The 25,048-nt window shown below is 38.2% G+C and overlaps 1 protein-coding gene across 1 annotated transcript; it reads left to right on the top strand.

Annotated features, from left to right (window-relative positions):
* Positions 1-3,118: 3,118 nt before the first annotated feature.
* On the top strand, positions 3,119-3,859 carry LOC140817953 (uncharacterized). The gene has a single exon (XM_073177745.1). The coding sequence runs from the start codon at positions 3,119-3,121 to the stop codon at positions 3,857-3,859; it is 741 nt and encodes a 246-aa protein (XP_073033846.1).
* The last annotated feature ends 21,189 nt before the right edge of the window (positions 3,860-25,048 follow it).

The following is a 25,048-nucleotide window of genomic DNA, read 5'->3' as shown; positions in this document are numbered from 1 at the left end:
GTAATTTTTCTCCGGCCAAACTCCGATCCTCTGCTAGGGGATGCCTTAGCATGAAAATTTAATTCATTTCATCCTCACAATACAACAACATCCACGAACTTAATATAAGAACTTGGCTTTATTAAATTTCAACTGATAACATAAGACAAATTCAAAAACGAAATACATCAAAATTCAAGTCAAGATTAATATTCTCTAAGGTGGTAAACGTTCCCGAGCCTCTTTAGAGCTTTGCCCAGCGCATTCTCCAACTTTCATCTCTGCTCCTCTTGTATCTCCACAGGACAAAGTTACCCACTTATTCCTTTCCTATACATGTTAAGCTCCTGATAAGTGCAGATTTGTACTTAATTTATATTAGAATCCATTTTAAATTATTCTTGTTTCAAACAGAATTATGCGTTTTTATTGTCTTTTCAGGAATGGAGAAAATAGTGGAAATGAAGCCAATTGGACCAAGAAAACAGAGCGATGCCAAAAGCGGACCAAATAGTTGCACAGCCGCGAGCACTCCATCGGACAGAGGTGCGCGCGCGGCCGCGCGTGAACGCGCGCGCAGATACGAACCACCAGGCAGAAGCTCGCGTGCAACCACGCGACATCACGCGCAGCCGCAGCAACAAACCATATGGCAGAAGGGTGCGCGCGGCCGCGCCACTTCTCGCGCCGCCACGCGCACGGCGTTCCAGAAAGCTGTATAAATGCGTGACTCTTAGTTCGGAGAAAAAAGGAGAGCAACCGTAATTTGAGAAAAGCACGAGAAATCGGAGCGCATACACAAGACGAAGATTCAGAGTGCGAAGAAAAGTCACAAATACGAAAAACAACGGATCCGGGGATGGAGACGACACTTCGGATTTGTTATCTTTTCCTTCGCTTTCTATATTCTACTGTGTAGCGATGTCTAGAACTACGAATATGTCGTGTTTTCGCTTGGATTTCGTGATGAACTAAATTTCCATTCTAGAATATGATGTAGCTTTGTGAATACGATAATTTGACGTGGTTATTTTATATGATTGAAATTCATTTTATATTTAATTGTGTTTCTCTGTGTTTATTTCTCTGCAATTTACTGGAGATAAATTGTTTGTTGTTTGATTAATTCTATAACTCGGGAGAGGGACTAGGATTGTAGATCATTAGAAACACATCGTTGAACGTTTACATCGTTCGGAAGGCGTATAAATTTAACGAGGGTTAGGTAAGAACATCGTTTGTATTTATCAATTAAACTTAGATTTTATTAGGAATAATTGAATCGAAGTTTGATGGATACAATTTATTCGTCACTTAGGAAAGGGAGAATAAAATAATTAAGTGCTCTTGGCCATTAAATAATTGGAATTCAGGAATATAAATTTAACTGGGAATAATTGTCGTGGAAACTTGGTAAAATCATTTCTCTAGATATTTTCTCTAATTGTTATTCTTCAATTCGGTGATTAGATTAATCCTTTGTTTTTAATTAATTCGTTCAAACAAACCAATCTGGTTATTGATTTTTCTAGATAAAGTCTTGACTATTTTAATTACAAGCATTGATGTATATTTTTATGCACACTCCTCGTGAGATCGAAACTTGCACTCAAAATTACATTTTACTATAACTTGACATCGTGCGCTTGCGAGCATTTAAGAAAACACGCAACAAGTTTTTGGCGTCATTGCCAGGGAGTGTGAAATTTGAATTTATATCAGTATTGTTACCAATTAGTCTAGATTTTAATTTAGAGCTTTTATTTTTATTTTTATTTTATATTGATTGAGTTTTTCATTTTTTCCTGCTTGACAGTGTATGCTAAGATCGCAAAACTCAGACTTGCTGATTTTTGACCTGGAGATCAAAAGAACTATGAGAAAATTAAGAAAAGCAAGAATGGAAGAGATCCAAGCAATGGCTGAACACAGAGAAAATGACAGACACATCCCGCCAGAGGCTATACCTATCAGAGATAACTTCTGACCAGTGATCAACAATCATTATTCTGGCATTGCCCGAGGGACCATCAACACAAATAATTTCGAGCCGAAGCCTACTCTGATCAATATGGTTCAACAGAACCAGTTTGAGAGAGCCGCTACTGCAGATCCTCATCTACATCTCAGAACATTCTTGGAGATAACGAACACGGTAAAAATAAATGGTGTTTCTGATGATATTATTCGACTGCGCTTGTTTCCTTTTTCTCTCAGGGATCAAGCAAGAGGATGGCTCCAATCGCTTCCCTTGGGAAGTATCACGACATGGCAAGAGCTGGCGATGAAATTTTTGGCAAAGTACTTTCCCCCTGCAAAGTTTGCACAGTTGAAAATCGAGATTAGCACGTTCAGGCAGACTGATTTTGAGCAATTGTATGAGGCATGGGAGAGATACAAGGAGCTGTTGAGGAAATGCCCGAACCATGGTTTTGAGGACTGGGTGCAAATTAAATTATTCTACAACGGTCTGAATGGGCAAACAAGAGGAACAGTGGATGCTGCAGCTGGTGGCACAATCTTCGCTAAATCTCCCGAGCAAGCATATGACTTGCTTGAACAGATCACGATAAATAGCTACCAGTGGCCGTCTGAAAGGGCATGAGTAAAAAAGACAGCTGGAGTTTATGTTGCGGATCCTATTACGTCACTCACTGCTCAGGTATCTGCATTGACCACTCAAATAGCAGCGATGAATATGGTGAGCACATCAGAGACTGAGAGCCCATCGGTTGTTGTTGAAGAATCACAATTTCCTGAAGAAGTTCAATACATCGACAACAAGAATTTTGGAGGCTATGGAGGATATCGAGGTAACCGTCCCCCTAACACTTATCACCTTGGTTTGAGAAACCATTAAAATTTTTAATACGCGAATAATAAGAATGTATTGAATCCTCCACCGAGGTTCAATACATCAAATGGGGAAGGGAAGCCATCATTTGAGGATTTGGTTGGAACATTTGTTGCTGAATCTGGCAAGAGGATGGCGAGGACTGAGTCTAGGCTTGACAACCTTGAGACACACATGGCGAATATTGGTGCTTCTTTGAAAATCCTTGAATCGCAAGTGTGACAGATAACGAAGCAACTCACGTCTCAACCGTCAGGCACAGTTCAAAAGACAACAGACCCAAATATGAGAGAAGTGAATGCCATTTTTATACAACATGAAGAGATTGGTGTGGTAGGCAGAGAAGAGAAGGAGGTTGAACCCACACCTGTTCGGGATGAAAAGCCAACTCCAACCAAAAGAGCCCGAGGTAAGAAATATGAGAGGTACGATTTAAACCAATACATTGATATTTCTTTACTTCCCTACCCCCAAATATCTTTACAATTGCAAGCTGAATTTCAAAAGAAAAAAGGTCTTGAAGATCTCAAGAACCTACACATTAATAATGAGTTTGCAGATCAGGTGGAGGGTGAATTTACCGAAGGAACACGAAGAAATCTTCCTCAGAAGTTGCTAGATCCCAGTGAATTTATTATGCCATGTGAAATATGGGGTCATTTGGTGGAAAAAGCTATCTGTGACTCAGGAGCGAGCATAAATATAATGCCAAGTTCTCTCTACGAGAAACTTGGATTGAGCATGATGAGGCCCACAGGACTAAGCTTACAGATGCCAGATAAATCGATCAGGACACCGTTGGGTATTGTGGAAGATGTTGAACTTCGGATCGACAAATTTAAGGTTCTCGCAGAGTTCGTGGTACTTGACATGGAGAATAGTCAGAACGTTCACGTCATTCTAGGACAACCATTATTGGCTGCTGTTGGAGCTATCATTGACGTGAAACGAGGAAAGTTGACCATGGAAGTTGAAGGTCAAATGGTAGAAATCAAGGAATCCAAAAGTTCTAACGACCCACCTTGAATAAACTGGTGACAGTCGGGCTGAAGACGTTAAACCAAGCGCTATGTGGAAGGCAACCCATAATGCATTCGTTTTGTTTATGTTATTTCATTTTAATCTTTTATTTGTTAATTTTAATTTTCATTATTCGAATAATAATTCAATTGTTTTATTTTTGTAGGTATTTTTTTTTTATAAAAAATATTTATGGACAGACGTAAGCGCGCAGCCGCGCCAGTTCTCACGCAGCATCGCGCTCGGAACCAGTGGTCAGCACAGAATCTCGCGCGCGATTGCGCCATTTCTCGTGCAGCCGCGCGCGCTCCATCAACCATGACGAACCGAAGCATGCGCGCGGCCACGCCAAATCTCGTGCGACCGCACGCCCAATTATTGCTAGAAGACAGAATGGTGCGCGCGACCACATGCGCCGCGTACAGCCCCACCTTTTTTATAACCTAACTCACAAAATTTGGCACAAAAATCTCCTCTCCCTCAAGAAACAGCCGCATCCCCCTACTTTCTTCCCTTACAAATCCTCTCCAACTCAAACACTCCAACCCCTCCAACAATCTCAACACTCTCCATAACTCCTTAAAACAAACACTCCTCCCTCAACAAACACTCACACCACCAACACCTAGCCGTCGCCGCTCCACCCAGCCGCCGCCGCTTCACCAAGCCGCGTGTCATCTACGGTTAATCTACTACACTCAAGGTTACCGTTTCTTCTACGTTGTTATAGTTTGGGTCAATTTTCAGAAATCAAGCATTGTGGGTGCCATTGTGTCTATATTTGTTGATTATAAGTGTGGATATTGTTGATAATCATGCCGCCTAGAAAGAGATCGAAGGATGTGGCTTCCTTTTCTCGTTCCTACGATGCTCATAAATTTTGGAACGAGGAAGCATTCAGAGTTTACGAGAGCACCATGTCTAGGTCGATTATTAAAGAAAGAGGGATAGATATGACATACCTTAACTGTTTTGTATTTGAGGAAGTTTTGCAAAAAGGGTGGGTAGATATAGCCCAGTCACCGCCAGATGCAGTTATATCTATAGTCCGGGAATTTTATGCTAATCTGAGAATCAAACACGAGGAATACAGAGTTTTGGTACGAGGGCAACTAGTTTATTTCGATTCGGCAACCATTAATTCTATCTATAGTATGCCGAGTTTTTAAAATGACGAGTATACTGCTTTGATTACTGGCAATGTTGATTACGATGTGATTATCAGGAGCTTATGCATCGAGGGTGCAGAGTGGCGCTTGAATTAAGGCTCCCCAGTCACTCTGAAGAAATCTGACTTACGTCGTGACCCACGCAGTTGGGCATTTTTTATTCTATCACGAATCATGCCATCCTCACATCAGATAGAAATTACAAAAGATGAAGTGGCGTTGATTTACGCCATAATACTGGGAAGACCGTGGATCTTGGGAAGCTCATTCACAGTTTTATCATGCGTGTTGGTACGGGACTCATGACCGTCAGCCTCCTTTGTCCACATGCTATCACTGCACTATGTCTTCATGCCGGTGTGTTGAGATTGTTGAGAGTGTTGAGATTGTTGAAAGCAAAGGGCCCAATCATGGTATATACTCCAGACCGCTTGCGCTTGGAAAGCGAGTTGGAAAGACAAGCTGCTATGGCAGCTTATAATCAGAGGGCCAGAAAACGCCAGCCGCCGCCGCCACCATCGATCCCTCGAGCCAGTTTGCAAGACAGGATGTGTGGGGCCCCTAGTCCGACATCTAATATTAATAATTATAATTGTAACAAACCAAATGGTTGAGTAAAATACATAATTTGTGGTTCACAAATCCACATAAACATCGTCAAAATAATTTAAAGGTCACAAATGTTTGAAATATAAATTTTATCATGCCAAAATAAAGTAGTGAACCAAAGTAATCCAAACATCATAAAGTAGCTCTTAAGACCTGAGAATCCCACTCTAACTCGTATCTCCTCGCCTGGAACTGGACTCTGGCATCCCAAGCCTCGCCTCACCTACCGTCAAGCACATGAAAACAAGAGGTAGCCGACGTGCCGGTGAGTATAAACTCATTATGATACAATCAATAACATATGAGAATTTAATGTTCAAAATAGTTAATATAAATACATAAAGATGCAATATAATACAATGCATGATCAGAAGCTGTGGGCTATCAATAAATCTCAAGATCAAGTGAATCATCTGGTCATAGGGTACCCAAGGAAAGAGAATCCCCCAGCAACATCCACCGACTCATCCGCTCGAGGTGGGGTGCTGTGTTCTACAATCCCAGGACTATGGTGCGCCTATAGAGAGTGTTCAGGCCATAGCAGCGACCTCCGCATACACTATGCCAACTCAACTATAGCCCTATACGTCCAACAAATCAATAAATCAAGACGACCTCCGCCATATCAAATCTGAATCGAAAAGTGGCCCAATATGCAATTCAATGATGCATTTCAATCTCATCAAGTCAATATCATAATAAGCTCATCTCAAAAGATCAATCATCAACAAATCACAAGTAATTCATCAAGCCATCAAATTTTCAATTTAAAATAAAAATGATACTTTTACCTCGTATGTTACCTACCGTAACATACCTTTCAAATATTACCAAAAGAAGATCGAAATGTGTAGGTGAGAAGTCTTGAACCTCTGAATTCTACTATAACTCAAGAACTTTGATCATCTATCAAAACAGAGTAGTTTATGTTCAAAATTCATAATTAATTCAATATTGCTTCGAATCAAGATCCGAAAATTGGATAATCAAGAAAACTCAAATCCCAACAATTGTGCAAAGAAGGAATCCGTATCATTTCTTAACCATAATATTCCATAAAAACATTCATTGAATAATTTTTTCAAACACATGGCATGCGTGCTAAATGGTTAGCTCCTTTACTTTGCCCTTAGTTTCAATTTTATTTCTTTTCAAAATATCAATACATACAATATACATAATCAATGATTTAAAGGAGCTAAAATCAATTGAATCTTCATTTATCATATGCATATCTCATGAGATGCATTCAAAGGAAGAATCTACTTACAACTACTTGAAGATTTGATAATCTTAACACCTGGACAATAATCCTACAACACAATAAAAATAATAATTCCATCAATCATTATATTAACAACTTTACCTCAACACTCAGACCAAACAACCCATTGTTTTCCCTTCAATCACTAAACCAAGGAAATAAGCTTTCTTACCTTGCTTATAAACTCTTGACGAGAAGAACTTCTAATCTCCAAGAAAAGATTAAGGATTCAATCAAAGATTAAAGTTTTGGAATAAATTGGATTGAAGGAGAAATGAGGAACCCTAGCTCTAAAACGATGGAGAGAAATGAGGATGAGAAGAAATGATACAAAATTCATTTCCCAATCTAATATATACCATCCAAACCTCAAAACACATTTTTTGTACAAGTGCTGGGCGCCATGGAGCGTGTTTTGGCGCAGCCGTGCGCCCCATATTGCCCAACCCCAAAAGTTTCAGCACCGGGCGCTCTAGGGCGCCGGATCCTGCGCGATGGCGCGGAATTCTGCCAAAAATGTATTTTTAACATCCGAATTGGCAAAAGTGGTCAACAAGAAAGTTGTAGCCATATGTCTTGGATTGCATCTACAATTAGCCTCATGTCATTTGGAGGTCTGAGTAAAGAGTTATGCTCAATCTCCCAACATGTGTCAATGCAGGAACGACGATACACACGACACACTTCGGGCCACTTTTGTCTCGTCTTCCCTAATGATTTGACCAAAACTCAAAACATGAAAGTTATAGCCTTATGTCTTATCTTTCTAATGAAAGTGGCCTCACATCAGTTGGATCAATATACAAAACATTATGCTAAAAACCACAACTACTGTCACATTTTTCATACCGTTTCTGCACTTCCATTACCTATTTAGCTCAAATTCAACCTTTGATTCTACCCATCCATTATCTATTCCATTCTATAGAATTCATTACCATTCATACCATAACGTAAAGCCATAAACCATCACAACTACCGTCACAATTTTATTTTATTTTTCAAATTTCGGACATTACAATCCCTCCCCTCTAAAAATATATTTCGTCCTCGAAATCAATCATCTCTTTCAAGTTTAACATGTAATGATCAATACTGAAAATAAAATCGAGAATACAAGCGTACTTCATTTGAATAACTCTGGATATTTATGTCTCATTTTATCTTCTAATTCCCAAGTTGCCTCTTCGACACCATGTCTGTTCCACTGTACTTTAATCAACGGTATCAATTTATTTCTGAGTTGCTTATCTTTTCTATCTAGAATTTGAATCGGTCTCTCAATGTAGCTCAAATTCTGATCTAACTCAACTTCATCGGGTGGTAGTACATGAGAAGGATCTGGATGATATTTTCTCAACATGGACACACGAAAAACATCATGAACACCTGATAATGCAGGAGGAAGAGCTAATCTATAAGCCAAATCACCAAAACATTCCAAAATCTTATACGGACCTATGAATCTCGGTGATAATTTACCCTTCTTTCCAAATCTAATTGTACCATAGAAAGGAGATATTTTCAGAAAAACTCTGTCACCTTTCTCAAAAATCAATGGTCGTCTCCCGATGTTCGCATACTTAGCTTGCCTATCCTGAGCAGTTTGCATACGACTCTGAATCAATTTCACCTTATCTGTCATATCTCTTATCATATCAGGTCCTACAATTGGTGCTTCAGATATATCGTCTCAATACAGAGGAGATCGACACTTCCTGCCATATAGTGCTTCAAATGGTGACATTCCAATGCTCACTTGATAATTGTTGTAAGAAAACTCGACAAGTGGTAACGAATCCTGCCAACCAATACCAAAATACATCACTACAACTCTCAGCATATCCTCTAATGTCTGAATAGTGCGTTCTGATTGTCCGTCTGTCTGAGGATGATATGTTGTACTCAAATGCAAACAAGTACCAAGGGCCTCTTTTAAACTCTGTCAAAAATGAGAATAAAATCTGAGATCACGATCAGATACAATGGACTTAGGCACACCATGCAATCTCAAAACTACTCTGATGTACAATCTGGCCATCTGATCATGTCTATATGTCATCTGATAAGGAATGAAACACGAAGACTTGGTTAAACTGTCAACGATAACCCAAATTGAATCGCAACCCCTCGACGACCTCGGCAATTTCGTGACAAAGTCCATGGTGATATGGTCCCACTTCCATTCTCGAACCTTAAGGATATGCAAAAGACCTCGTGTTCGCTTTCTTTCTGCTTTCACTTATTGACAATCAAACAACGAGATACAAATTCTGCTATGTCAGATTTCATTCTTTTCCACCAAAATTGTTTCTTCAAATCATTGTACATCTTTTTACTTCCAGGGTGTACACTAAATTTACTACAATGAGCATCACGCAAAATCTGTATCCTCAAATCCGAAATATTAGGAAATACAATACGATCATTCACAAACAAAATACCCTCATTATTGACTTGAAATTCTGATCGATGTCCTGATCTGACGAGTTCAACTGATTTCTGAATGCTTTGATCTAATTTTAGGGCCTCTCTAATTTTTACAAACAACTCTGACTCTGCCTGAATCATAAATACTCTTACAGGTTGAGTATCTACCACAAAATCCAAACCAGAAAGACAACAGTCTTCTACTAGATCAGATAAACTGCTAGTGATCAAGGACATATTCCATACTTTTCTGCTCAAAGCATCGGCTGCTGCATTCGACTTGCCTGGATAATATTTTATCTCGCAATCATAGTCTTTCAACAATTCTAACCAACGCCTCTGTCTCATGTTCAACTCCGCTTGTGAAAATAGGTATTTCAAACTCTTATGATCAGTGAATATCTCAAATGTCTCCCCATACAAGTAGTGGCGCCAAATCTTTAGGGCAAAAACCACTGCTGCTAGTTCCAAGTCATGCACTGGGTATTTAGACTCATGTGGCTTCAATTGTCGTGAAGCATAGGCAACCACACGGCCATGCTGCATTAATACACAACCCAATCCTTGATGTGAAGCATTAGTGTGCACTGTAAATCCTCCTACACTTGATGGAATTGTCAGAACTGGAGCACTAGTCAATCTCTGCTTAAGTACAACAAAACTAGCCTCACATGCCCGTGACCAAATAAATGGTGCATTATTTTGTGTCAACTGGGTAATTGGCCTCGCAATTTGTGAGAATCCTTCAATAAATCTGCGATAATAGCCGGCAAAACCCATAAAACTACGTACCTCAGGAATTGATGTCGGTCTAGACCAATTGATGACTGCCTCAACTTTACTCGGATCAACTGATATACCAGCACTCGAAATCACATGTCCAAGGAATACCACTCTATCCAATCAAAACTCGCATTTGGATAATTTAGCATACAACTTTTTAGTTCTCAAAATCTGCAGTACAACTCTCAAGTGTTCGACATGATCAATTTCAGATTTTGAAAAAATAAGAATATCATCAATGAAGATCACAACAAATTGATCTATATACCGTTGAAACACACGGTTCATCAAATCCATAAATACCGCAGGTGCATTGGTCAACCCAAAAGTCATAACCAAAAATTCAAAATGCCCATACCTGGTATGAAAAGCAGTCTTAGGCACATCTGCCTCTCTAAATCTTAACTGATGATATCCGGATCTTAAATCAATCTTAGAATATACGAAGAACCACGCAACTGGTCAAAGAGATCATCAATCCTTGGCAAATGATACTTATTCTTTACTGTGGCTTTATTCAACTGTCTATAATCGACACAAAGCCTCATAGACCCGTCTTTCTTTTTCACGAATAAAACCGGAGCACCCCAAGGTGAAACACTTGGTTTTATATATACTTTAGCCAATAGATCCTCAAGTTGTTCCTTAATTTCCTTCAGTTCAATTGGTGACATCCTATAAGGAGCTCTAGAAATAGGCTGTGTACCTGGCATCAACTCAATATTGAAAACAATTTCTCGGACTGGAGGAAATCCTGGAATTTCATCCGGAAATACATCTGAAAATTCACTAACAATTGGAATATCTTCTAATTTAGGTACTGAACTTGAATTATCAATTTCATAAACCAAGAAACATTCTACTCCTTTTTGCAACAAACGAGTCATGGACAAAACAGATATCAAAGGAATCTTAGCTCGAGAACCCTTACCATAGAATGTCCAGTGATCTGTCATATCAGGCTTAAACTTAACAACCTTCTGAAAAAAATCTACAGTAGCCTTGTATCTTGTCAACATGTCAATGCCTACTATGCAGTCAAAATAAGACATCTCCAATACAATACAATCAAGCTCAATGACATTATCCTCATAACGAAATTCACAACCACGTATCATTTCATCTGACCTCATCACTTTGCCCAGTGGAGTAGAAATAGATAATATAGAAGATAATGGCATAGAATGCAATGAATGCAAGGAGACAAAGTGCTCAGCTATGAAAGTATGTGACGCACCAGTATCCAACAAAACATAAGCAGGATAACCAGAGAGAAAACAATTACATGCAATGACATTATCTGGAGCATTATGTGCCTCATCCTCAGTGAGTGCAAAAACTCGGACCTGCTGTCTAAGTGGTTGTCCTTCCCTGTGGCTACCACTCTGTTTATTCTGATCTGGCCGGTTTGACTGCTGATAGGAATGAACTGTAGAAGTCTGGCGATTCTAATGAGATGTATGTCTCGATGATCCCCCACTTTGAGATATATCACTGCCACAATTAGGACACACTCGAGCATAGTGTCCCACCTGGTTACACAAATGGAAAGCTCCCGAAACTCCTCTACACTAATCGGTATAATGTCTACCACCGCACTGACCACAAGTCGGGCCTGAATAACCAGTGCTCTGAACTGAAACAGACTGTCTCGATCCACTAGAACTCGAAAAATTACCGCCATGCTTCTTAAATTGTTTGCCTCTAGCCTTGAACTGCTCTCTTATGTTGCCACTGTTACCGCCAGTATTACCCTGTCTGAACTCCTGTCGAAATTGTGGCTGTTGGGGTCGTTGCGAATATTGAGAACCTCTCTGCCTAATGATTCCAGTTTCAGCTCCCTTAGCTCGATCAAGAGCCTCAGCAAAAGTGTTAGGCCTTCCAGTATTAACCAGGGTAAACATATCTGGATTAAGACCCTTTATGAAATGATCGGCCTTAGCTTCTTCATCGAATGCTACATGAAGAGCAAATCTCAGTAAATTCGAGAACTTAGCAACATAGTCCTCAATATTCAGATTTCCATGCTTTAAATTTGCAAACTCGGCTCCTCTATCTTTTCTGTAAGAGGTAGGAAAGAAGCGTTGATAAAATTCAGATTTAAAAATATCACAGGTAACAATCGTACCTCGACCCTCTAAATCTTTATTTGTCATGATCCACCAACTCTTAGCAACATCTACTAACTGATGAACAACTAATTTGATTCTACGATCATCTGGATACTCAAGAGATTCAAATAACTGATCCATATTCTCCAACCAGTTCTCACAATCTAATGCATTCTCTGTACCCTTCAACATCGGTGGGTGCAAAGACTGAAATCTAGCTAACAGTATCTCCATCGGAGTCGGAGTTATATCCATCTGAGTATGAGTAGCACTACTCTGGTATGTTCTGTCTAGGTCTACCACTACCTCTACCTCGAGTAGCCATGTCTGAAATAAAATAGATCAAACACAAATAAAATCATAGTATCACAATCATTTCAATTTTGTATCAATCATCTCTGGTTCTCGAGACTCAATAAATCTCAAAAATCTCGAATAAAGCACAACAGTATAATATCTCAATTATAATCATGTATTTCACATTATGGCACAATGAAAATACTAGCAAATATATTACATGATCAAGCGATTCGAACTGACTCTATCTACCCTATTCCCAAATATCTTACGCTCTGATACCACCTAATGTGGGGCCCCGGGTCCGACATCTAATATTAATAATTATAATTGTAACAAACCAAATGGTTGAGTAAAATACATAATTTGTGGTTCACAAATCCACATAAACATCGTCAAAATAATTTAAAGGTCACAAATGTTTGAAATATAAATTTTAACATGCCAAAATAAAGTAGTGAACCAAAGTAATCTAAACATCATAAAGTAGCTCCTAAGACCCGAGAATCCCACGCTAACTCGTATTTCCTCGCCTGGAACTGGACTCTGGCACCCCAAGCCTCGCCTCACCTACCGTAAGCACATGAAAACAAGAGGTAGCCGACGTGCCGGTGAGTATAAACTCAGTATGATACAATCAATAACATATGAGAATTTAATGTTCAAAATAGTTAATATAAATCCATAAAGATGCAATATAATGCAATGCATGATCAGAAGCTGTGAGCTATCAATAAATCTCAAGATCAAGTGAATCATCTGGTCATAGGGTACCCAAGGAAAGAGAATCCCCCAGCAACATCCACCGACTCATCCGCTCGAGGTGGGGTGTTGTATTCTACAATCCCAGGACTATGGTGCGCCTATAGAGAGTGTTCAGGCCATAGCAGCGACCTCCACATACACTATGCCAACTCAACTATAGCCCCATACGTCCAACAAATCAATAAATCAAGGCGACCTCCGCCATATCAAATCTGAATCGAAAAGTGGCTCAATATGCAATGCAATGATGCATTTCAATCTCATCAAATCAATATCATAATAAGCTTATCTCAAAATATCAATCATCAACAAATCACAAGTAATTCATCAAGCCATCAAATTTTCAATTTAAAATAAAAATGATACTTTTACCTCGTATGTTACCGACCGTAACATACCTTTCAAATATTACCAAAAGAAGATCGAGATTTGTATGTGAGAAGTCTTGAACCTCTGAATTCTACTATAACTCAAGAACTTTGATCATCTATCAAAACAGAGTAGTTTCTGTTCAAAATTCATAATTAATTCAATACTGCTTCGAATCAATATCCGAAAATTGGATATTTAAAAAAACTCAAATCCCAACAATTGTGCAAAGAAGGAATCCATATCATCTCTTAACCATAATATGCCATAAAAACATTCATTGAATAATTTTATCAAACACATGGCATGCGTGCTAAAGGGTTAGCTCATTTACTTTGCCCTTAGTTTCAATTCTATTTCTTTTCAAAATATCAATACATATAATATACATAATCAATGATTTAAAGGAGCTAAAATCAATTGAATCTTCATTTATCATATGCATATCTCATGAGATGCATTCAAAGGAAGAATCTACTTACATCTACTTGAAGATTTGATAATCTTAACACCTTGACAATAATCTTATAACACATAACAATAATAATTCCATCAATCATTATATTAACAACTTTACCTCAACACTCAAACCAAACAACCCATTGTTTTCCCTTCAATCACTAAACCAAGGAAATAAGCTTTCTTACCTTGCTTATAAACTCTTGAGGAGAAGAACTTCTAATCTCCAAGCAAAGATTAAGGCTTCCATCAAAGATTAATGTCTTGGAATAAATTGGATTGAAGGAGAAATGAGGAACCCTAGCCCTAAAACGATGGAGAGAAATGAAGATGAGAAGAAATGATACAAAAATAATTCCCCAATCTAATATATATACCATCCAAACCTCATAACACGTTTTTTGTACAAGTTCTGGGCGCCATGGCGCGTGTATTGGCGCAACCGCGCGCCCCATACTGCCCAACACCAAAAGTTTCAGCACCGGGCGCGCTAGGGCGCCAGATCCTGCGCGATGGCGTGCGGAATTCTGCCAAAAACGCATTTTTAACATCCGAATTGGTAAAAGTGATCAACAATAAAGTTGTAGCCCTGTGTATTGGCTTGCATCTCCAATTGGCCTCATGTCATTTGGAGGTCTGAGTAAAGAGTTATGCTCATCTCCCAACATGTGTCAGTGCATGAACGACGATACACACGATACACTTCGGGCCACTTTTGTCTCGTCTTCCCTAATGATTTGACCAAAACTCAAAACATGAAAGCTATAGCCTTATGTATTATCTTTCTAATGAAAGTGGCCTCACATCAATTGGATCAATATACAAAACATTATGCTAAAAACCACAACTACTGTCACATTTTTCATACCGTTTCTGCACTTCCATTACCTATTTAGCTCAAATTCAACCTTTGATTCTACCCATCCATTATCTATTCCATTCTATAGCATTCATTACCATTCATACCATAATTTAAAGCCATAGACAATCACAATTACTGCCACAATTTTTATTTTTTTTTCAAAATTCTGGCATTACAGGATGTTCCGAATGAAACATTATATGCGGGCTCAGCGCCAAGAGCTGGCCGAACACCGACGCACTACTAGTACTTTCATGTCTTATATGATGGACTTCACATCGGTGCTCTCCCAGCGTTTTCCACCTACTGGACCTGAGGATGCCCCCTTTCCGCCACATCCAACCTGGCCACCACAGTACCCACCACCATATCTATCACCGCCGCAGCCCATGGACGATGATGATGAAGATGCTGCGAACGATGATTCGAGCCTTGAGTTCTGACACTCGTGTACGAGGTATGTGTTGTCGTGTTCTTTATTTCTATACATTGGGACAATGCATACTTTAAGCTTGGGGGGTGAATTTGCTTGTCTTTGTTATTGTTCAGTAGTTAAATTGAGATTTTTTTTTTCTTCCTTAGTTCTTTTATTTATTTTTGCATGCTAGATTTTTTAGGAAGAGTCATGGATAAGTAAAATGTGTGACCGATGATGAAAATTGAATTGCGATCCTGAAGTATATATGTATTCATGATAACTTAGGAGTCACAATTATTTTACACTGTCGTGTTTGTTGATACTATCGTTGCTTAGAGACAAGTTGCATGCCTGTGATGCTAAATAGATGAGGGAGGTCTGATTTTTGGTAATTCTTGCATGACAATGATTGACACTTTTGCAAATATAGAAATGATCTAGGAAATTTTTTTCATAATATCTTTGGGCATTTGTTCTTTGTTTACTATCAATTGTAGCCCTTTAAGCTTCGAATTAATTGAGATGCTTAAATTTTCTTTTGTACCTACCTCGTATATCAATTTTGGTTGAAAAAATGCATGTGATTAGTTTGTATGAGTTGAATAATGGATTGACGGAAATCTAGAACTTGCTTGAACACTTTTCGAGACGAAATACGGATAATATGTGACGTAGGAATGATTTAGGTGATCTTTGGAGCCGTTTTGAGCCTTCGAGACTACCAAATGCACACAAAATATCCCTAGTGTCCCATTTTGAGCCTACTAAAAATCAAGTGGTGTATCTCAATGACATACAATTAGCCCCCACTTGTATCTATTCTACATCCCACAACATCTACCTAATGAAGCTTATACACTTATTGTCATACCTAATTTTGAGAGAAATAAGTTCATGGGTGTTGTAATAATTCAAATATTCCTTTAAAAGAAAAGAAAAAGTTAAATGTGCTAAAAAGAGTTGAAAAGATTCAAAACAAAAAAGAATCAAAAGTGGTGAAAAAGAAAGGAAAATATGGGAGATGAAGGATATGATTGAGAAGAAAACAATAAAGCGATGGTGAATGAAATGATAGTGAAAATGATGAAGATTTTATTATTTCTCTCAAATTTTTATTTCCATACCTTTTATTGAAGCCGTGAGCCGTGGCCTAACGTTACAAGCCTATAAGACCTATTGACCTTGTCACATTTATCCAATATATTAGTGTAGAAAATTTGTTCAAGTCAAGCCTATGGATACCTGAAAAACATCGTCAACACGTATAGACTTTAATCATTTGCATCCAAGCATCTCATGGTGTGATTTCATCTTTGGTATATGTTTGTTGAATATTTATTGAGCCAAATAATCACCGATAAAGTCCTATGTGATCTGTGAATGCAAATTGATAGGATCGATTGACGTGTCAAGAGTGTTTAGAAGTGGGGGTTGAATAAACACTCTCAATTAATATTGGTCTTTTCGAATTTTTGAGTTCAGTTTGGTGACAAACTGATTCTCGGAATCTTGTTGGTCAATATTAATCAGTTAAACTGAGGTAGTTGCGGAAGGTAACTGACTGACAGATATAATACAGAACTGAAATAAAATACACAAGGATTGTTTCTGGATGTTCGGAGAATTCAATTACTCCTACGTCACCCCTTCTATCACAAGGATAGGATTTCCACTAAAAGACTTTGATCCAATACAACACTTGTACAGACCCACTTCAGTTAGGACTTACCCACTGCCTAAACTGAAACTCTTAGTATTACAAAATGATCTCTGTGCGTAACTGATCTTAGCACTATTGAATTAACAAATATTACAAAGTGCTAGTTTGCTCAACTTGTAGCCTTGATTGCTACGAATAAATCAAGTAAGAGTGAGCTGAGATTTTGACAGAGTAATAGCAAGTTTTGAATGGTGTATCGTTTCTTCTTCTTTTTCTTCTACCATATTTATACTCTTCTTTTCCAACGGTAATCTTGAGATAAATTTGAATCTTTGTATCCGTTGGTTTCCACTTGATTATTCCTTCGATATTGTTTTCTTCATTTATTGTAATTCGGCGTCTTAATTGCTTTGTCCGGAATGCTTTGTTTTAAGTAGTCTTGGTTGTTGTGCGGCGCTCTTGTAATCTGTTATGTCTTCTTTGTTCTTTCCCGAGACATCTTCAGTTGAGAGACTTTAAGGAATTCGGCCGAATGTTTTAACTGATCAGTTCCAACTGATCAGTTTACTCTGTATCATTGTATCAGCTGATTTCAGTTGCCGAATTTGCTTGCGCGTATCAGTTGATTCATATTTTGTTAATCGATTGATTCATGTTTTGTCAAACTCCAGAATCTAGTTTCCAACAATTTCCCCCTTTATGATATTTGACAAAACCAAGTGATTTTAGATTGAATAACTGAGCTCTTTTTAGATAATAGATTACGCAACTGAATCATAAAATAACTGGATTCCTTGTAGATAACATAAAATCTGAGAATATAATATCAGTTGATTCTAATAATCTGATTAATTCTTCTTCAGCTGCTGTTCTTCCCCCTTTTTGTCAAACAACTCCATTTGTCTGATAACTTTCGAACGTCAATGGAAAGAAGTTTTACATCTGATGAGATACTTGTGGCAACAGTTGTGAGGGAGGTCTGTAGCAATTCTATTCGATTTGAAACAGAGGTTTCCAGTCGCTCAACTCTCTGACTGATTACATCCAGAGTTGTAAAGAGTGAGTTAACTAGCCCCTTCTTTATTTCATGCACAGTTCTGCTAAGAGAGTCCATGTTGGCTTGAAGAGCGTTTAGTTTTGCCGAGTCAAATTCAGTCGAAGAATCTAATTTGACATTATGAGACAGTTGTTCTAATTGAATTTTCTTGATTTCAGCGAGCATCTGCTGCATATTGTACTGTATGTTCTGGATTTCTTCAAGAACAACATCCATTTCTGTGGATTGAATTGGAGGTCGCTGACTGGGCGTTTCTGAATGCTTCGATGTTTGTCCAAAAAGAACTAATGCTTTATTAGTTTCCATTGTTCCAGCCATAGGCTGAGTTGGAATGTTTTCTTGAATTTGAGATGATGAACGTTGGTTTTGATCAAGAAATGGACTGTCTGGCTGAATGATGGAGATGGATGGTTCATACATAGGGGCCTCGTGTGGAGAATTAACTGAACTTTGTTCTTGCTCCTTTGATTCAGTGAGCAACTGACCTTCTACATGTTCAGCAGTTTCTTGTTCTGAGGGTTTTGCTTGTTCATCAGTTTGAATATCTTGTTCAGCAGAACTTTCTGGCTGAACTGGTGCTTCTGTTTGAGCTTTTTCCGATTCAGTTATTTCTTTTTCTGAAGTTTGGTTTGGCACTTAAGTTTGATCTTCAGTTTGAGCAGATATAAATTTTTCAGCAATAAGTGACTCAGCTGGTGCTTCAGATGATATCTTAATGTCTTGCTCTGGTTGTTCAGCTGAATGGGTAACTGAGTCATACTATATGTCCTCTAGCTGAGCTTCCAAGGTAACAGCTTGAATGATTTCATCAATGTTTGCCAAGGATAGTTCTGCTTCAGAATATAGCTGATTTTCTGTCTGAGAGGATTGAGGTATTCCCTGAACTGGCTTTTCAGTTGCCTGTTGTGGAGATGGTTCTTTTTGTGGAGAGGAGGATAAATCTTTTTCAGTATTTGAGTTGGGGGGTTTGTCATGAAGAACTAGTTCCTGTTCTTCTTCCCAAAATCTGATTTCACTCTGCAGACTACTAAGATCTGTGTCCAGTTGAGTGAACACAGCTCTATCATTGTATGCAGTTGGACTTGTGGGATTGTAGTTGGACTTCAGCTTTGCTACCATTCTTGTTAGCTTTTTGACGCGAATCTGATCAAAGAAATATTTCTGCCTTTCTAATGCATGTGGAATTGTAGCAGCTTTGACTACTTTCATCACAATCGCTTCTAGCTTGATGAACTTTTTCAGTTGAGATCTATGGTTCAGTTCTTTGGCAAAGATTTCTGTTCTGAAGCTTTTCCAACAATCAAAAGATTTTAAGTGTGATGTGGCAAATGCATTGACCTGTTCCCAAACTAGGTCAATGTGTGTTTGAATGACATTGGATGGCCGGGGTTCTTCAATCTTGCCTTTTCCTTTGTCAGTTGAGAGAATGTGAGGAAGATCCATTCCAGAATGTGTGGAGTGCACTGGTTCCCTTAATATTACACCTTTAGATCTGGCTCTAGGCAAGATGGTAGGGCGATTTCCAAGAGTCAAGGGAGCTCTTACCTTAGCTAGTGTCTTTGCTTTGGTAACTGAATCATCAGGTGAGACTACTTGCAAAGGGATAGTCTGAATGGGCTGTTGAGCAGCTGATTGAATAATTTTCTCAGATGGAATGACTTCCACTGTTGTTATTGGTTTGGTTCTTTGAGTCCTTGGTCTATTGACAAGCTTAGGGGAAGGAGTTTTCTCTGAATCTGAGTCACTGAGAATCAGTTTCCTTTTTGCTGTTTTGGCCTTCTTGACTGGTGATGGCTCAACCTCTAGTTTGGTTTTTGATGGCAAGGTGTTTTTGGCAGTAAAGACCTTGAATTTTGATGATGTTTCAGCATTTTCAGCTACCAAACACTTCAGTTTTAACAGATAACTGATTTGGATGGCAAAGCCACATGACTGTTTGGATGACTTGAGCATATTCTTCAAGATGTTAAAAAGAATATATCTCCAATTTGCTTTCTTTTCACCCATGATTATGGTCATTACCTGGAATTTTTCGAGTGTAAGAGCAGCATAAGAACCGGCTTTGGCTAATATTCCCTTTGCCACGATATCATCTAACAACTGAATTTCTGGTTTCAGTTCCTTCTTTGGATTGGAAACCTTGATTTTCCGTCCATCAGCAGATAATCGAGAATGCATTTCTTCAATGTCCTCAGTTTTTACTTCAGAAAAGCTGACATAACCATCAGTTGGCAAAGAGAAGATTTCTCCGAAAGTTTCTTCAGAAAGGAGTAGCAACTGATCATTGATAGTCACAGAGATAGTGTCATTAGCAGTGATAAATCCCTTCCGATAGAATTCATTGACCTCCTTGAGGTATATCTTCTGAGAAAATTGTCCTAAGAACATCCTGAGACCTGCCGACTCAAGCTTTAGAAATACATTCTTAACGTCTGCTTCTTGAATCGATAGAACCGAGTTAAAATCGATGACCATCGCATTCAAAATATGGGCTGGGATCTGGTTTGCCATTTCGGAAAGTGTAGTGATCTGCAAATTGAAGAGAATAAGTGCTGAAATTTGTATACTCTTAGAAACTGATTGTAATTGTGAAGAATAGAACTGAAGTGAAGCGGGCAAAATGCTTTTGTTCGTGACTGTTCAAATTCTGGACACGTGTCAGCCCGGGAAAAATTTTGAATAAAAATGTGTGCACGTGTGCTGTAATCGTGTGTATATAATAATGAGCGGTTTTAAAATATGCCACGTCATAAAAATTTAGTCACGTAATTTGATTTGGAATATAATAAGTTTTTAATTGGTTAACTTATGTGAGAAGATTTGTAAAATTTTCAAACTGAACGATCAGTTGGGAAACTGATTCAAGTCGGTTGACAATTCACAAACGATTGTCTTGTCAGTTAACTTCTTTAAAAACTGACATTCCCCCTAGATTGGTGCATATAATAATTAAAGTAGTGCTACAAAATAATTTTAAGAGTCAGAGAGGTTATTGGTTTTGCTGAAACGTTGACGACTCTTCAGCTTTCTTGATATTCTGCTATAAATAGAAATGGCTCAATTAGTTTTAGACATATCATCCAAAATATTCAAGATAAAAAATGTCTGATACGGGTGACTCAAGTCTTTCTCCCTTTTCTGTGGAGGCCAGGAAGGCTGAGATAGAAGACGGAGTCTTCTATGAAAGTCTGCATTACTGGGAGCGATTGCAGGAGCTTGAGCTCTTATACAACTCTGGGGAGGCCACCACTCCTGAATTGGTGGCAGAACTGAATCAAGTGCGAAAGCACTTGAATATTGCTGTGTGGGTGGACGTCTTCAAGGACGGTCACATGTATCAGCTGATGCTCCGCAAGGAATTGAAGATCCTGAGGCGCATAGTTCATTCTCACAGCTTTCTCATGACTTCTCCTTCTTCTCTATATGTTTGGCTGAAATTTTGGATAATTGTTGTGGAGGAGAAATATGATGATGTAATCCAGACCAACATTTATAAGTAATGAAATATTTATCTGGTTTAAACTCTGTTTTTCTGCAATTGATATATTTCATCAGTTGTGATATGTAAACAAATGAACTGATGAGAGACTAATTGTCATAAGTTGATCATGAACTGGGACTATTTAAACAACTATTAATAGAATTCAAACTGGTGTCAGTTGACAATGAACAACTGATAACTTAAAGTCCTTGGTAAATGTGAAAGACGCTTTGATTGACTCTTCAGCTTCTCCAACGTCATTTTCCTATAAATAAGATGATAGTGATAAAAATATGATGCAATATCAGTTCAAAAATATTTCAATATGTCTGATTCTGATGCATGCAGCAGCACTCATGTTCATGTTACTGAGCAGTCAACCCCTCGTTTAAAAGATATCAAGAGAAAGATGGAGATATATGTTTTTCAGAATGTGATGTCAACATGGGAAAAGATTCATGAGTTGAAGAGGGTGAGTGACAGTGGTGCTATTCCTACTCGTGCTCAGGAGGCAAGAGCACTGAAATACCTTGAACGTTTTGAAGTTAGGCATGTTAGGGATTTGGTTGAAGACAAATGTCTTTTGGAGTCGATGCTATGGAAGGAGTGGCATGTTGTTGATAAGATTTCGAAATCTAGGGCATTTGCTAGAGTTCGAATTTATGAGTTAAATGATTGGGTTAGGGCGTGGCTAGATTCAGTTGATTCCATGATATCTTCTATAAAATGGGAACGTTGGTATTCTTAATGAAGTGTTATTTTCAATTTGTTGTGTTCTTATTTTCTGCATATAAGTTCTGTTAGTGAAGCAATATTACTAATAATTTCTAAGATAAATCAATTAAACCAAGAATATTTCGAAAGTAAGAAAACTTAGCCTCGGGTAATGGTTTTGTGAAGATGTCAGCTGCTTGCTGTTCAGTTGAAATATATTCTAGTCGAATATCCTTCTTTAACGCATGATCCCTAATGAAGTGATGACTGACATCTATATGCTTGGTCCTTGAGTGAAGAACTGGATTATAAGTGATGGCAATTGTGCTGGTATTATCACAAAATATGGGCGATTCAGTTGACGTTACTCCATAATCCTTCAGTTGTTGTTGAATCCAGATCAGTTGTGCACAACAGCTACCAGCAGCAAGATATTCTGGTTATGTTGTTGAGGTAGCTATAGATGTCTGCTTCTTCCTGAACCAAGAGATCGGTCTGTCTCCTAAGAACTGACAAGATCCTCTTGTACTTTTGCGATCAAGCTTACATCATGCATAATCTGCGTCTGAATATCCAACTAAATTGAAGGTGGAGTCTTTGGAATACCATAGCCCAACATTTTGCGTGTCCCTAAGTTATCTCAGAATTCTTTTAGCAGCTGAGAAATGTGATTGCTTAGGATTTGCTTGAAATCTGGCACACATACAGACATCAAAATCAATATCAGGTCGACTAGCTGTTAGGTACAACAATGAACCTATTAATCCTCTATATAATGTCGCCTCTACTGATATTCCCCCTTCGTTAGTATCTAGTTTAACTGATGAGCTCATGGGAGTAGTTGCAGCTGAGCATGATTCCATACCAAATTTCTTTAGCAACTCCTTTGTATATTTTGTTTGACTAATGAATATACCAGTTTCCAGTTGCTTAACTTGCAGTCCAAGAAAAAATGTCAGTTCACCCATCATGCTCATTTCAAACTTGTCCTGCATTAACTTAGCAAACGTTTCGCACAATTTGGGGTTAGTTGACCCAAATATTATATCATCAACATAAATTTGAACTAATAGAATATGATTATTTTTAGTAAATTTGAACAAGTTCTTATCAACTGATCCGACTGTAAAGTCATGATCAGTTAGGAATTTTGAAAGAGTTTCGTACCAAGCCCTGGGTGCTTGTTTAAGACCATATAATGCTTTGTTCAAATAGTATACATGATCAGGAAGTTTGTGATTTACAAAACCTGGAGGTTGTTCAACATATACTTCTTCTTGTAACTGACCGTTTGGGAATGCACTCTTCACATCCATCTGATAAACTTTGAAGTATTTGTGAGATGCATAAGCAAGAAATATTCTGATTGCTTCCAATCTTGCAACTGGAGCATACGTCTCATCGTAGTCAATTCCTTCTTCTTGCCTATATCCTTGTGCTATTAGTCTTTCTTTGTTGCGTATAACTTAACCGTCTTCGTTTAGTTTATTCCTGTACACCCATTTTGTACCTATAATGGTTTTTGAAGTTGGTCTTGGAACTAAGTTCCAGACGTTATTGTGAGTGAACTGATTCAGTTCTTCTTGCATAGCATTTACCCAGTTAGGATCAGCAAGAGCTTCATAAGTTTTCTTTGGTTCCATTTGTGAGACAAAGGCTGAATGAATAAATAAATTTAACATTTGATTGCGAGTTCTTACTGGATCAGATGGATTTCCTATTACCAGTTGTGGTGGATGTGATTTTCTCCATCTGTACTCTGTATTTGTTGCATCAGCAACTTCTTCAGTTGGTAACTGAATGCAGTTTTCAGCTTCAGTTGATGCCTCGTCAGCTGGTATTTGAATGTTATCAGTTTGCTTTAATAACCGATTGTCAGCATTGACTTCCTGCTCATTTAATTGATCTAATATCTCTGGTTCAGGTGTTTGAAAGATGTTTTGATTATTATGACTTTCATCTTTGTCATCATCTTCCAAACTGATATCTGTAAATCGATCAGCTAGCTCAACTTGATCAGTTGGCTTATCAGTTAGTACAGTTTCATCAAAATCAACATGCGCAGATTCTTCAACATTTAAAGTTTTCTTATTAAAGACTCTATAAGCTATACTAACTAATGAATATCCAAGGAATATTCCTTCTGCAGATTTGGCATCGAATGCTTTTAAGTAATTTTTACCATTATCATGAATAAAACATCTACAACCGAATATTTTGAAATAAGTGATTATACTTTTTCTTCCATGCCAGATCTCATATGGTGTTTTCATATGATTCTTATTATTCATTGATCTGTTCTGAGTATAACATGCAGTGTTTACTGCCTCTGCCCAAAATCTTTGAGATATACCATAATCATCAAGCATTGTTCTAGCAGCTTCTTTAAGGGTTCGATTTCTTCTCTCAGCTACACCGTTTTGCTGAGGAGTTCTTGCTGCTGAGAGCTCATGCTTGATTCCAGCATTTTCTAGAAAGCTTGAAAGTGTTTGATTGATGAATTCAGTTCCTCGATCAGATCTGATTCGATCAATCCCAACTGATTTTTCATTTAAAAGTCTTTTAAAGAGCTTAATCAGTTGTGCAGCCGTATGGTCTTTGGATTTGAGAAAGATAACCCAAGTAAATCTTGAAAAATCATCTACGACCACCAAGGTGTATTTCATTCCCCCTAAGCTCATGACTGGTGTTGGACCGAAGAGATCCATGTGCAATAATTCTAAGCATCGAAATGAAGATTTACAGCC

Source organism: Primulina eburnea, chromosome 17 (assembly GCF_022965805.1).
Source record: "Primulina eburnea isolate SZY01 chromosome 17, ASM2296580v1, whole genome shotgun sequence".
In the NCBI taxonomy this organism is placed as follows: domain Eukaryota; kingdom Viridiplantae; phylum Streptophyta; class Magnoliopsida; order Lamiales; family Gesneriaceae; genus Primulina; species Primulina eburnea.
This window is presented reverse-complemented; position numbering and strand designations above follow the sequence as displayed.